The 11,976-nt window shown below is 44.5% G+C and overlaps 1 protein-coding gene across 3 annotated transcripts; it reads left to right on the top strand.

Moving 5' to 3' along the window:
* Positions 1–4,639: 4,639 nt before the first annotated feature.
* On the top strand, positions 4,640–10,450 carry LOC125514429 (heterodimeric geranylgeranyl pyrophosphate synthase large subunit 1, chloroplastic-like). 3 transcript variants are annotated; one of them, XM_048679753.1, is made up of 8 exons: positions 4,641–5,070; positions 5,788–5,880; positions 6,227–6,301; positions 6,458–6,513; positions 6,704–6,763; positions 7,018–8,101; positions 8,193–8,423; positions 9,975–10,450. In XM_048679753.1, the coding sequence occupies exons 5-6, from the start codon at positions 6,752–6,754 to the stop codon at positions 8,071–8,073; spliced, it is 1,068 nt and encodes a 355-aa protein (XP_048535710.1). In that variant the 5' UTR covers positions 4,641–5,070; positions 5,788–5,880; positions 6,227–6,301; positions 6,458–6,513; positions 6,704–6,751; the 3' UTR covers positions 8,074–8,101; positions 8,193–8,423; positions 9,975–10,450. The 3 variants fall into 3 exon arrangements, with proteins under 3 accessions (XP_048535712.1, XP_048535710.1, XP_048535711.1); XM_048679754.1 differs by lacking the exon at positions 6,458–6,513; XM_048679755.1 differs by lacking the exons at positions 6,458–6,513; positions 6,704–6,763 and having other exon boundaries at positions 4,640–5,070.
* Positions 10,451–11,976: the final 1,526 nt, after the last annotated feature.

Below are 11,976 nucleotides of genomic sequence, written 5' to 3'. Positions count from 1 at the left end.
TAGGCCCCCTACGGGGTGCGCCAGCCCTAGGAGATGGGATCTCCTAGGGGGGCGGCCAAGGGGTGGAGTGCCCCCCAAGCCAGGTGGGGCGCCCCCCACCCTAGGGTTCCCAACCCTAGGCGCATGGGGTGGGCCAAGGGGGGCGCACCAGCCCACTATGGGCTGGTTCCCCTCCCCACTTTGGCCCATGGGGCCCTCCGGGATGGGTGGCCCCACCCGGTGGACCCCTGGGACCCTTCCGGTGGTCCCGGTACAATACCGGTGACCCCCGAAACTCTCCTGATGGCCGAAACTGCACTTTCTATATATAATTCTTCACCTCCGGACCATTCCGGAACTCCTCGTGACGTCCAGGATCTCATCCGGGACTTCGAACAACTTTCGGGTTACTGCATATTCATATCTCTACAACCCTAGCGTCACCGAACCTTAAGTGTGTAGACCCTACGGGTTCGGGAGACATGTAGACATGATCGAGATGGCTCTCCGGTCAATAACCAACAGCGGGATCTGGATACCCATGTTGGCTCCCACATGCTCCTCGATGATCTCATCGGATGAACCACAATGTCGAGGATTCAAGCAACCCCGTATACAATTCCCTTTGTCAATCGGTACGTTACTTGCCCGAGATTCGATCGTCGGTATCCCAATACCTCGTTCAATCTCGTTACCGGCAAGTCACTTTACTCGTACCGTAATGCATGATCCCGTGACCAGACACTTGGTCACTTTGAGCTCATTGTGATGATGCATTACCGAGTGGGCCCAGAGATACCTCTGCATCATACGGAGTGACAAATCCCAGTCTTGATCCGTGTCAACCCAACAGACACTTTTGGAGATACCCGTAGTATACCTTTATAGTCACCCAGTTACGTTGTGACGTTTGGTACACCCAAAGCACTCCTACGGTATCCGGGAGTTACATGACCTCATGGTCTAAGGAAAAGATACTTGACATTGGAAAACTCTAGCAAACGAACTATACGATCTTGTGCTATGTTTAGGATTGGGTCTTGTCCATCACATCATTCTCCTAATGATGTGATCCCGTTATCAATGACATCCCCATGTCCATAGCCAGGAAACCATGACTATCTGTTGATCAATGAGCTAGTCAACTAGAGGCTCACTAGGGACACATTGTGGTCTATGTATTCACACATGTATTACGATTTCCGGATAATAAAATTATAGCATGAATAATAGACAATTATCATGAACATGGAAATATAATAATAATCCTTTTATTATTGCCTCTAGGGCATATTTCCAACAGTCTTGCCCACAAGGGAGCCGAGACCAGGACATATGGAAACACGTTTGGGCTCTTCGAGTGCCTGGGAAGGTCAAGCACTTTGTCTGGAAAGTTATCAGAGGAGTTCTACCATGCTATGGAACGCTGGCCGGACGCCACATACCTGTTTCTGGCCAATGTTCAGTATGCAAGGTAGGCTTCGAAGATTCACAACACTGTCTCTTTCAATGTGAGCGTGCACTGGAGATTTGGGTTAACCTTGGAGTTAAGAAAGAGATCCAACAATCAGCTATGCAGGATAGATCGGGTTCCTCCACGATGAGCACCCTAATGTATAACCATGACATCAAGGAGGGATTACCTATGGCTGAATTATTGGCAGTGGCTAGTTGGTATATTTGGTGGCAAAGGAGACAGATGGTGAAAGAGAAATTCATCCAGGAACCAGACAGAACAGCAGTTACAATCAGAGTACTTGCTACAAACTTCTTTCGCTCTCTTGTTGTGCATCAACCTATGAGAAAACATGAGCACATGCGGCAGCAACCGAGAAGGGGAGTTGTAAAGATCAATGTCGACGCTTCCTTCTGCTGTGAAAATATGACTGGTGGTACGGGAGCTATTGCGAGGGATGAGCACGGAGAGTTCATTGCTGCCGCTGGTTGGTTTATACCGCATGTGGCATCAGCAGAAACAGCAGAAATGATGGCCATTCGCAATGGGTTTTATCTCGCTTCAAGGATTGGCTGCTCTGTCCTGCAAATTGAATCCGATTGTTCTAATGCGGTTCAAGCTTTCAACCTGGAGGATTACTCGGGGCAAGATTCAACTTTTATGCTTGAAGGGAAAGAATTAGGAATGGATCTTGCCCAATACGAGATCATTGCATGTCTACGTGAAGCAAATGAAGTAGCTGATGCTATAGCTAAATACTCTCTTTCAAGTAGAGGTTCGGATGTTTGGGAGCGCTCAATCCCGGACTTTATTTCTCAGTTTTTTTTTGATAACTTAAAACTTTATTTCTCATATGATAGCCAAGTCATTTACAATAAGGTGAGAAACAAAGTCAGGTATAGAACTTTCCCAAAAATCGGAAAATCTATTTTTGAAAGAGAATTTTGCTAAGCTATCTGCTACTTCATTGGCCTCTCGGAAGCAGTGGATACATTCCACATTTGTAAGATCTGCTATTAATTGTTTGCATTCTAGTACTATGGCAACATCTGGTCCAAAGAACTCATCGTCTTGGTTGAAAATCTGAACTGCATTTGTACTATCAGACTCAATAACCACTGAGCTGCAACCAATCTGGAGTGCAAGGACTATACTGTTGTATACTGCATGAATTTTTGCTGAGTCCACACTGCTAACATGGGGAATGAACCAGCAAGCAGCAGCAACAACATCACCTTTATCGCCTCAAGCAATAGCTCCCGTAGCCCCTGACATGTTTTCAGAACAAAAGGATGCATCCACATTTATCTTGACCATTCCCGCTGCTGGTTTCCGCCACATATGCTCCCTCTTACGCACCGTAAATTTGGGCGATGATGCTCGGATAAAATTAGTACATAGTACTTTGATCGATGTGGCTGTACGATCAGGGGATTGTATGCTTACCCCCCCCTCACAAACTGACGGCGTTGCCACCAAATATACCATGCTGAAACCGCGATCAACTCTGCCTTTGGGAGCTCGTTCGAAACACCTTGAGCCCTGCATAGAATCTCCATGGTTACAGGTACTGACCGATCTTCAGAAATAGCTCGACAAATGTCGTCTTCAAGGCCAAGTTCTGACCAAACTTCCATCGCTCGAGGACGCGCAAAGAGACAATGTTGGATATCTTCCATACCAATCCTACAATGTGGACACTGTGCACTTAACGGAATATGGCGATTAGCTAAGGTTCCAAAGCAGGGGAGGACTCCTTTTAATGTTTTTCAGATGAAATGCTTCACTTTCTCAGGTAAAACAAGGGCCCAAATGGTCTTCCAGATATCATTCAACTGAGAACCATCCTGACCGTCTCCCCAACGCCACTGGTGTCCGAACTGGTGTTCAAATTCAACATGGTAAGCGGACCTAACTGAGAAAGTACCAGACCGCATAGCATTCCAAGCTACAAAATCATCGAACACCTCAACCCTCAGTGGTATTTGTAAAATTCTTTGTGCATCCACAATTGAAAAAACTGAACGAATAAGTTCTTCATCCCACAAACCTGAGTGTGGATCTATTAGTTCTTCCACTTTATTCAACATTGTCCATCCTCTAGGCGTAATCACTTTCCTGGATTCACTAGAGGGTATCCAAGGATCTTGCCAAATGTCAATTCTTGAGCCAGTTCCAACACGCCATATACAGCCCCTTTTGAATGTTTGAATGCCCGCAACAATGCTATGCCATGTAAACGAGGAACCCTTCTTGGGGCCCGCACTGAGAATATCACCATTTGGATAGTACTTAGCTTTCAGAACACGTGCACACAAAGAATCTGGATTCTGGAGAAGTCGCCAACACTGTTTTGCTAATAAAGCAAGGTTAAAACTGTGAAGGTCTCTAAACCCCATACCACCCTTCCTCTTTGGGATGCACATCTTCCACCATGCAAACCAATGCAATTTCTTTTTCTCCTCATTATCTCCCCACCAAAACCCCGCAATCTCATCAGTAATATTTTTGCAAGTCCCTTTTGGGAGTTTAAACACAGACATGGCATAAGTAGGGATCACCTGTGCAACTGATTTTAATAAGATCTTTTTCCCTTGTATAGATAGAGTCTTCTCCTTCCACCCTTTCAATCTCTGACAAATTCTATCAATGAGATGCTGGAAGCAGTCACTTCGATCCACTCCAACCATCGTAGGCAAACCTAAATACTTGTCAGAAAGGGCTTCTGTTAAGATATCCAGTTCCCTGCAAATCTCTTCTCTGACATGGACATTGGTGTTTGAACTGAAAAAAACACTTGATTTAGCAGTGCTAACCTGCTGCCCAGAGCTACTGCAGTATGTGGTAAGTATTCTCTTCAAGGTGTGTGCATTATGGGCATTGGCCTTCATCAATATCAAGGAATCATCAGCAAACAAGAGATGGGATATAGATGGAGCATTTCTACATACGAGAATACCTTTAATTCCGCCAATATCCTCCTCATGAGCTAACAAGCAAGATAAGCCCTCTGAGCACAACAAAAATAGATAAGGGGACAGAGGATCCCCTGTCTCAGTCCCCTAGTAGGTATAAATTCTTCAGTCTCAATGTCATTAAATCTCACTCTGTAACTTACTGAGGTCACACATTCCATGATCAACTCCATCCACGATCTCGCTATTATCTGAGGAATAAAGTATACGTCAAAAAAAATACTCCGTACCGCTTCGTCCTCGCCAATTTTTTTTTTTTACCCACGATCCACGCCGATCTCTCCCTTGTTTCCGCCGCCAACCGCCCCTGCTGCCCGAGCCTTGCCGACCACCGCGCCACCGCCCCGCCGGCCCGTTTCTCCCCTGCTTCTGCCGCCGACCGCCGATCCACCACCGCCCGCTGATTTCCGCTCGGCCGAGGCCGCACGACGCCGCCGTGTGCCCCTCCACATCACGCCGTGGGGTTGCTGGCGCGCCGCCGCCGATTCTACGCCGACGCCTCCGACGCCGACACCAGCTACCGGCCCCTGAATCCTCGAGTTGAGGCAAGTTGTTCCTGGCTGCTGCGCCCGACGCCGACGCCATCTGCCGCCCCCGAATCTGTGCGTTCCGCTGCCGCTGCCGACGCCATCCGCCCCACGACTCCTCCTTTCCCATGAGGTACCTTATTTTCTCTGCGTTTACAAAACTCAGTGCACTCAAGATCGATGCCAATGACCATACCTTCTCCCGCGAGGTTTCTACCATTGCTAAATGACCAGATCGATGCATGATGCATGTTTGCTAATTCTTCAGTGAATACATCAACTGATGCGCAGAGACACGGATAGGCCACGTTGCCCTTTCCGAAATTTCCAGCACATAAGAGTACAGATTGCATGACAACACTTGCCTGATAGATAGATAGATAGATAGATAGATAGATAGATAGATAGATGACCAAATGAAAAATGAGTTCAATTTCAATTCATCCTGCAGCATTAAGTGCTACTCTTTGGCGACATTGCCAGGGCTGCTCTGCTTTTCGTGCATTCAAAAGCACCAACCAGCAGGATGAATCTCGGCCGCCCTTTCACCTCATCAAACCAAAGTTTTAATTATATCAACACCGCACCATTTCCATGCACAGTAGAGCTGCAACCTTTTCCCCCCTGATGAACCACTGCTATGAAATGAATCGTCAAACAAAGCAATTGCCAATACAGAGGGAAATACATAGTAGTCTCGGCTAATAGATACTGACTGAGTTTTGACATCATCAGCTACTCCACTGCTTCATAGCCATCATTTTGTGATTATATCAAGCAGTGATATGCTCATATCTGCATATTTTTTACAGACTGACTTTTGTATCCATTTACAAATTTTGGTTTACAGATGGAGAATCGTAATCGGCTCGACATGAGGCGTCAGGCAGCCACAACAATTTAAGTTGGGGAGATAGCAAGTACCAACAGCAGTACCACGAAGGTCCTCCCTCCTTCCTCTGCCCATAGTTAATTTATTCAGTTCTAGTTGGATTTCAGGAAAGTATTTGTATGGAGAATGCAAGAGATGCAAGCTTTAAATAAGAACAAAGGGCACAAAATCCTTATCCAGATCAGTGAAACCCTCCTCTGATATCCCTGGCATGCATGTTCTTTTATTCCCTCGCTTCAGTTTCACATGCATACGGCGCACCTGGGTCGCTCATGTGCGCCACCTCTGTATGATCAACCAATGATAGTCTCTGTTATGGTGCAGCTTTTGAATTCTGATCATGTTTAATTTCCTTCCTTCAAACTGATGCAATGTGCTATACTGTCTTATTTTTCAGGTATACACCGAAGTGTGAAGAAAACCCTCCTTCAGTTTGTTTTAGTGCTGGAATCATCTACCAACCAGGCATTTGGTGAGAATTTGTCCTATGCGATAAGGTTGACAAGACTGTTGATAAACATAGATTATACCGACAAATTAGTATTCCTATTCGTATCAGCATTCCCTCACTTTATAAAAATCATTTACTATTAGTTATACAAATAATTTATATAGTGCATTTACACAGGAATCAGACAGGCATAGGAGCCAGAAAATAAGAATGTCATAGTACTTCATTTGGAGGTAGATCCTAGCATCGCATGACTTATTTTTGATTTCTTTTATGATTGATGAAGAACATCGGTTTGTTTCATATTCACAGAAGACACACATGCTGGTTAGCAATTCAGGCTTAGTTTGCAATGTGGCCAGTGATTACTTTGGAACAGTTCACTGTCGTTGATCTAATTTTTTCATTGTTTTACTTTGACAGAAAATTCTGAGTTATCAATCATCTTATGCCTTTCCACTCAGCCTGACAATGGCAGCGAAGGTATTCCTGAAGAAATACGATAGTGGCCAAATACTACCTAGAGTCCTTTTCATTGCAAAAGCTAGTACTCCCATTATTTGAGAAATTAGCTCAAATATGATAATGCGCCGATATTTAATTGAAATTAGCTTCTATGTACTAACATAACATCTGTACCTTAAATAGTGCTATAGGTTATATATTATGCTAAAATGCAGTCTCTTTGGCACAAATTTCTTTAATCTTCGCTGACATTTCATCGTTGTTATCTCCAGGCAAGATCATTCAATCAGATAAACATCAATGCAACCAGTTCCTCCAAATTCAGTTTCAAGCTCCATCTTCCTCCAAGAAGCACTTCACTTCATGCCAAGAAATCCACGCCCAGCCTCGTACGGTGCGCTCCGACGAGCACCAGCACCGTGTTCAAGGACAAGGATCCCTGCAGCCTCGAGCGATACATGGCGTCCAAGGCAATGACCGTGAATGAAGCGCTCGACCGCGCTCTGCCGCTTGGCCACCCCGAGCGCCTCTTTGAGTCCATGCGCTACTCGCTCTTCGCGGGGGGCAAGCGGGTGCGCCCCATGCTTACGCTTGCTGCGTGCGAGCTAGTGGGCGGCGATGAGGCCGCTGCCCTGCCGGTGGCCTATGCCGTCGAGATGGTCCATACCATGTCGCTCATCCACGACGACCTCCCTTGCATGGACGACGACCACCTCCGGCACGGCCGCCCCACAAACCACGTCGTCTTTGGCGTCAGCATCGCGCTGCTCGCGGGGGACGCGCTCCTGGCGCTTGCGTTCGAGCACGTTGCCCGGGGATGCACGGAGCATGGCGTGCCGGCGAACTGCGCACTCCGTGCTGTGGCAGAGCTCGCCAGCGCCGTGGGCACGGACGGGCTCGTGGCAGGGCAGGTTGTGGACCTTGCCAGCGATGGCACAGACGTCGACCTGGCCACGCTAGAGTACATCCACGTGCACAAGACGGCACGACTCCTAGAGGCCGCGGCGGTGTGCGGCGCCATCGTCTCCGGTGGAGCCGATGAAGAGATCGAGGGCATCCGGCGGTACGCGCGTTACGTCGGCCTGCTATTCCAGGTAGTGGATGACGTGCTGGACGTGACGCGCGCGTCCGAGCAGCTGGGGAAGACGGCAGGGAAGGACATTGCGACCGACAAGGCAACGTACCCGAAGCTGATGGGCATGGACGGGACCCTCGCGTACGTGGCACAGCTTGTGGCGAGCGCTGAGGCAGAGCTAGACCGCTTCGACGGTACTTGTACAGAGCCTCTGCGTCACCTCGCGCACTTCATTGCCTACCGGCAGCACTGATTGATCAGTGCAATCGGCCAATTAAAAGGTATGACAATAGTTCATTAGTCTCACCAGATTTTTCTGTTCGGTTTGGATTCCATGGGATTGATATGCAATTTCCTCCTCTTGCTGAGCAGATTGACGGTGCTTGATGAGGTCAGTGATAGTGCAGTACGATGGGGCCGCTTCAATACCCAGTCAGCGCGCCGGTTGCGGGGATGCAGCAGCTTCAGCTCCCGGCCTATAGCTTTGACCAGCAGATCTATATGTGCGGGATGTGGCGGTGGCAGCTGAAAGGGAGGGCTCAGTACAAGCTTCCGAACAGTCCATAGGCAAGATGGACCTAGAGCTCCTGGATGGACACGCAGGTATGAAAGTATTCAGTGATCCAATTCCAAAATTAATGGCACAAACCTGAAGAAGATGAGTTTCTACTCCCTCCGTTCGGAATTACTCGTCCAAGAAATGAATGTATCTAGATGTATTTTAGTTGTAGATACATCCATTTTTGTGACAAGTAATTCCGAACGGAGGGAGTATATGTGTACTTGATCTTCAGCCAAAAAGAACATGTGCAAAATCTTTAAGAACAGATAGGAAAAAGTTGGTGGAGAGGGCAAGATGTACAAAACCTAGAAATCAAAAATGGAAAATAATATTGTGCAAGTGCAGATCGTGCAACCTGCATATGTGCAGGTTCCAGTTTATAGGGATTGTCAACCAAGACCAAAATTATAATAATCTTCATAACTGAATTTCGAAATGTAACTTGAGAATTTACAGCCCATAGAATTGGGAAGTTTTCAGTATGTAGGGTCTACATGCTCAGCTTAAGTTGTACGCATGTATAGATTGAAAATGCAGTATGATCTCTCCCCCCAGAAACAAAATCAAGGTTAAATTAACTTGAGCATAGTCTTTGGTTTGGAGTTACAAAAGCTGCCTTAGTTACCGATATTTGACGCAGGACACATGCTTTTTTCCACTGTAAAGCAGAAAACAAGTGCAGATGAGTCTTAAATGGTCCATCCTTCAGAATATAGGTGCAGAGTTTTAATATAGCTCTTTTTAGAATAACTATTAATATAGCTTTGAGTAACACCGGAATAAAAATAGAGCCTACAATAGAGAACTCAAGCTCTTGTAGAGATGGAAGGCGACCAACAACATAAATAACCAAGATTTCTGGCAAACAACTGCAGCTATCATAAAACAACGGATGAGGTAATGAAACTTGGAATTGACGGATGAGATAAAGTGAGAGTCGTCCTCCTTGCCTTACGATGGCTGCTGCCGCTATCATAATAGTAATATTTTATATAAGCTATTTATAACAAATCTTGTAACTGAAATTCTACTTGTATTTTTCCTCTTATGCTGTTTATGTAGACAACCCCACAAATTTCCATACTTCATTTGAACTACTTATCACGTTGTGCAATTATTTGTACTGATGAATCAAATATATGTCAACACAGTTGCAATCCTGCTTTGAAAATGAAGGCATATCGGAAACAACATACATACATATATATGGCTCCATAAGAAACTGAAATGAAAGAACCCCACCTACCATGCTGAACTTGCCATAGTTTTATGTGGTTTGAACACCATTTTTTCTAGTAGAACAAATATGATAATGCCAACATTAGCCTCTGAATGGCCGAGGTACATAAAAATCATAATCCTTCCCAAGTGTTTTTCTTGATTCATTAGCAATTCAAGAACCAACTGGAGCATTATGAATAGTTCAGTATAATTTTATCGATGCAAAAGCAGAGTGATACACATACCACATGCCCTGTCCATCTATCATATGTGGTGATCACATCTGTTACTTCCGATTGCACATCGTTCTCTCCCTGAAACAAATTCAACACGATAGTCTAATTGCAGTTTTATGTGCTCTGCATAATCAGTGAAACAACATGCAACTCAAGGCGCCATACGAAGGATTGAGTAAGCGCACAAGATGCTGCACCATTTGTCGGCGGCAGGGACCCAAGAGGATGACTTGCCCGGATCGAGGAGATGTTCCAAAGCAACCTTGGAAACCTGTTCAGTGCAAGAACTGTGGCGTCGAGGGTCACCGGCGAAACAACTGTGCCAAAGCTGCAGAACTAAAACTCCAAGAGGGCTGCTGAAATTGCAGCTAAGACAAGATCAGTGCATCTGATGAGAATAATGCATGTTGAAAGCTGAACTGTTTTGCTATGCTGCTTTACTGACTAATTAGATCAAGTGATGAACTGTTAAGAACCAATTTATGTTCGTTTGTGTAGGTGTGTTGTTGTGCAGAATTATTTTCTAACTATCATTTCGGATGATACTAGATTAAAGACCACTGTATTTTCTCATTATCATGGTGAAAGTGGAGTCTTGCTGTTGCGTGTTCGATGCAGTTGTTCATCTCTTCAACTTATCTTCATTGCTCGCTAATGATCTTGAACTGCTCGGAAATGAACTGAATTTCTTGAAACATGGGACACCTGAGTCAGATTGTTTGGTGTATGCTGCAAAGTTTAATTTTTTTTAGGGGAGCAAAGTTTAATGTTGTTTGCATTAAATACTACCGTATGTAGTACTCCTTCCGTTCCAAAATAGATGATCCAACTTTGTACTAACTTTGTACTAAAGTTAGTATAAAGTTGGGTCATCTATTTTGGAACGGAGGGAGTAGATGCGAACTGCATGAGTTAAAAATTTGAAAGAGACCAATCATTAACATTTAAATTGACATCATCGTCACCAAAGCTTACATGTGCTTTTCCATTTGTTGCATTTGAGCTTTCATGTATTTGCCCACTTATCCCCATTGGCTAAAACTCGTATCCTTGATTTGTATTTCGCACGTGCTTTCATAAGGTTATTTTTCTGAATAGTGATAGAATTTAAAACAAGAACAATCTTGAAAATAAGTGTGAATAAGTACTTACATTTCTTATGTGCTCTACCTGTGTAGAAATTCGTTGATCAACTATTTTTGGTCCCCACGTGATTGTAGTTTGACATAAGAGAGTTCTTTTTTTTATCCTCCACATGATTGGCACCAATTATTAATTTATACTCCCTCCAATCCAAAATACTTATTGTGGTTTTCGTTCAAATTTAGCACTCAAATCATAAAAAATTCACTGATCCTGTCTTATTGGAACATGTGAATGGAACAAAAAAAGAGAGTAGAACATAAGGATGCACAAAAAAGAAAGATTAGAAGAACAAGACATATACTGATTAGAAAAAACAGTCAGTAGGCATAACCCTTCACATATGCAGACAGCGCTGCTATGGCTTTAGCCCTACGCCAAGGTCTTCATCTGATCAACCAAATTGGCTGCTCAAATGTGCTAGTTGAATCAGATTGCCTTGAGGTTATCTCAACGTGCAAAGGTGATGTGGATATTTTGGCGCCATACTCCGCAATCTTAGCGGATTGCTTTCTCTATGCCCACGAGATCAATTCAATCTGTTTTTAGCACTGCAGAAGGGAAGCTAATGATTTGGCACATTTCTTAGCTAGGCATGCTTATGATTCAAATTTATGTATAATTGGGACGATGATTTCTCTAGATTTCCGATTCCGCATGTACTACAGGATGTTATACTCGTAAACTCGCAATAAAGTGCCAAGTGGTTTTCCCTTCAAAGAAAAATAAGGAAAAAAAATTATAATCTGTTTTCTTGCCACCACAGAACTCGGATGTGTACTTCATGTATAGTGATTTTGGAAAATGGTCCAAGTTGATCGTAAAATTACAAAGTTTTTCTCTTTAAAGAAATAGGAGTAAGATCATAAAGAATTCCTCCATTTTCCTTTGCTCCATTTGCCAAGAGGAAATTTCTATTCCTCTATCTCTTCTCTACATTTTCCTACGAACCAAAAAGGGCACCAAAAATCCTACAATCGAGAAGAGCCCTAAA

This window comes from Triticum urartu, chromosome 6 (assembly GCF_003073215.2).
Source record: "Triticum urartu cultivar G1812 chromosome 6, Tu2.1, whole genome shotgun sequence".
Classification (NCBI taxonomy): domain Eukaryota; kingdom Viridiplantae; phylum Streptophyta; class Magnoliopsida; order Poales; family Poaceae; genus Triticum; species Triticum urartu.
Note: the sequence above shows the minus strand (reverse complement) of the source record. Positions and strands in the feature narration are given on the sequence as shown.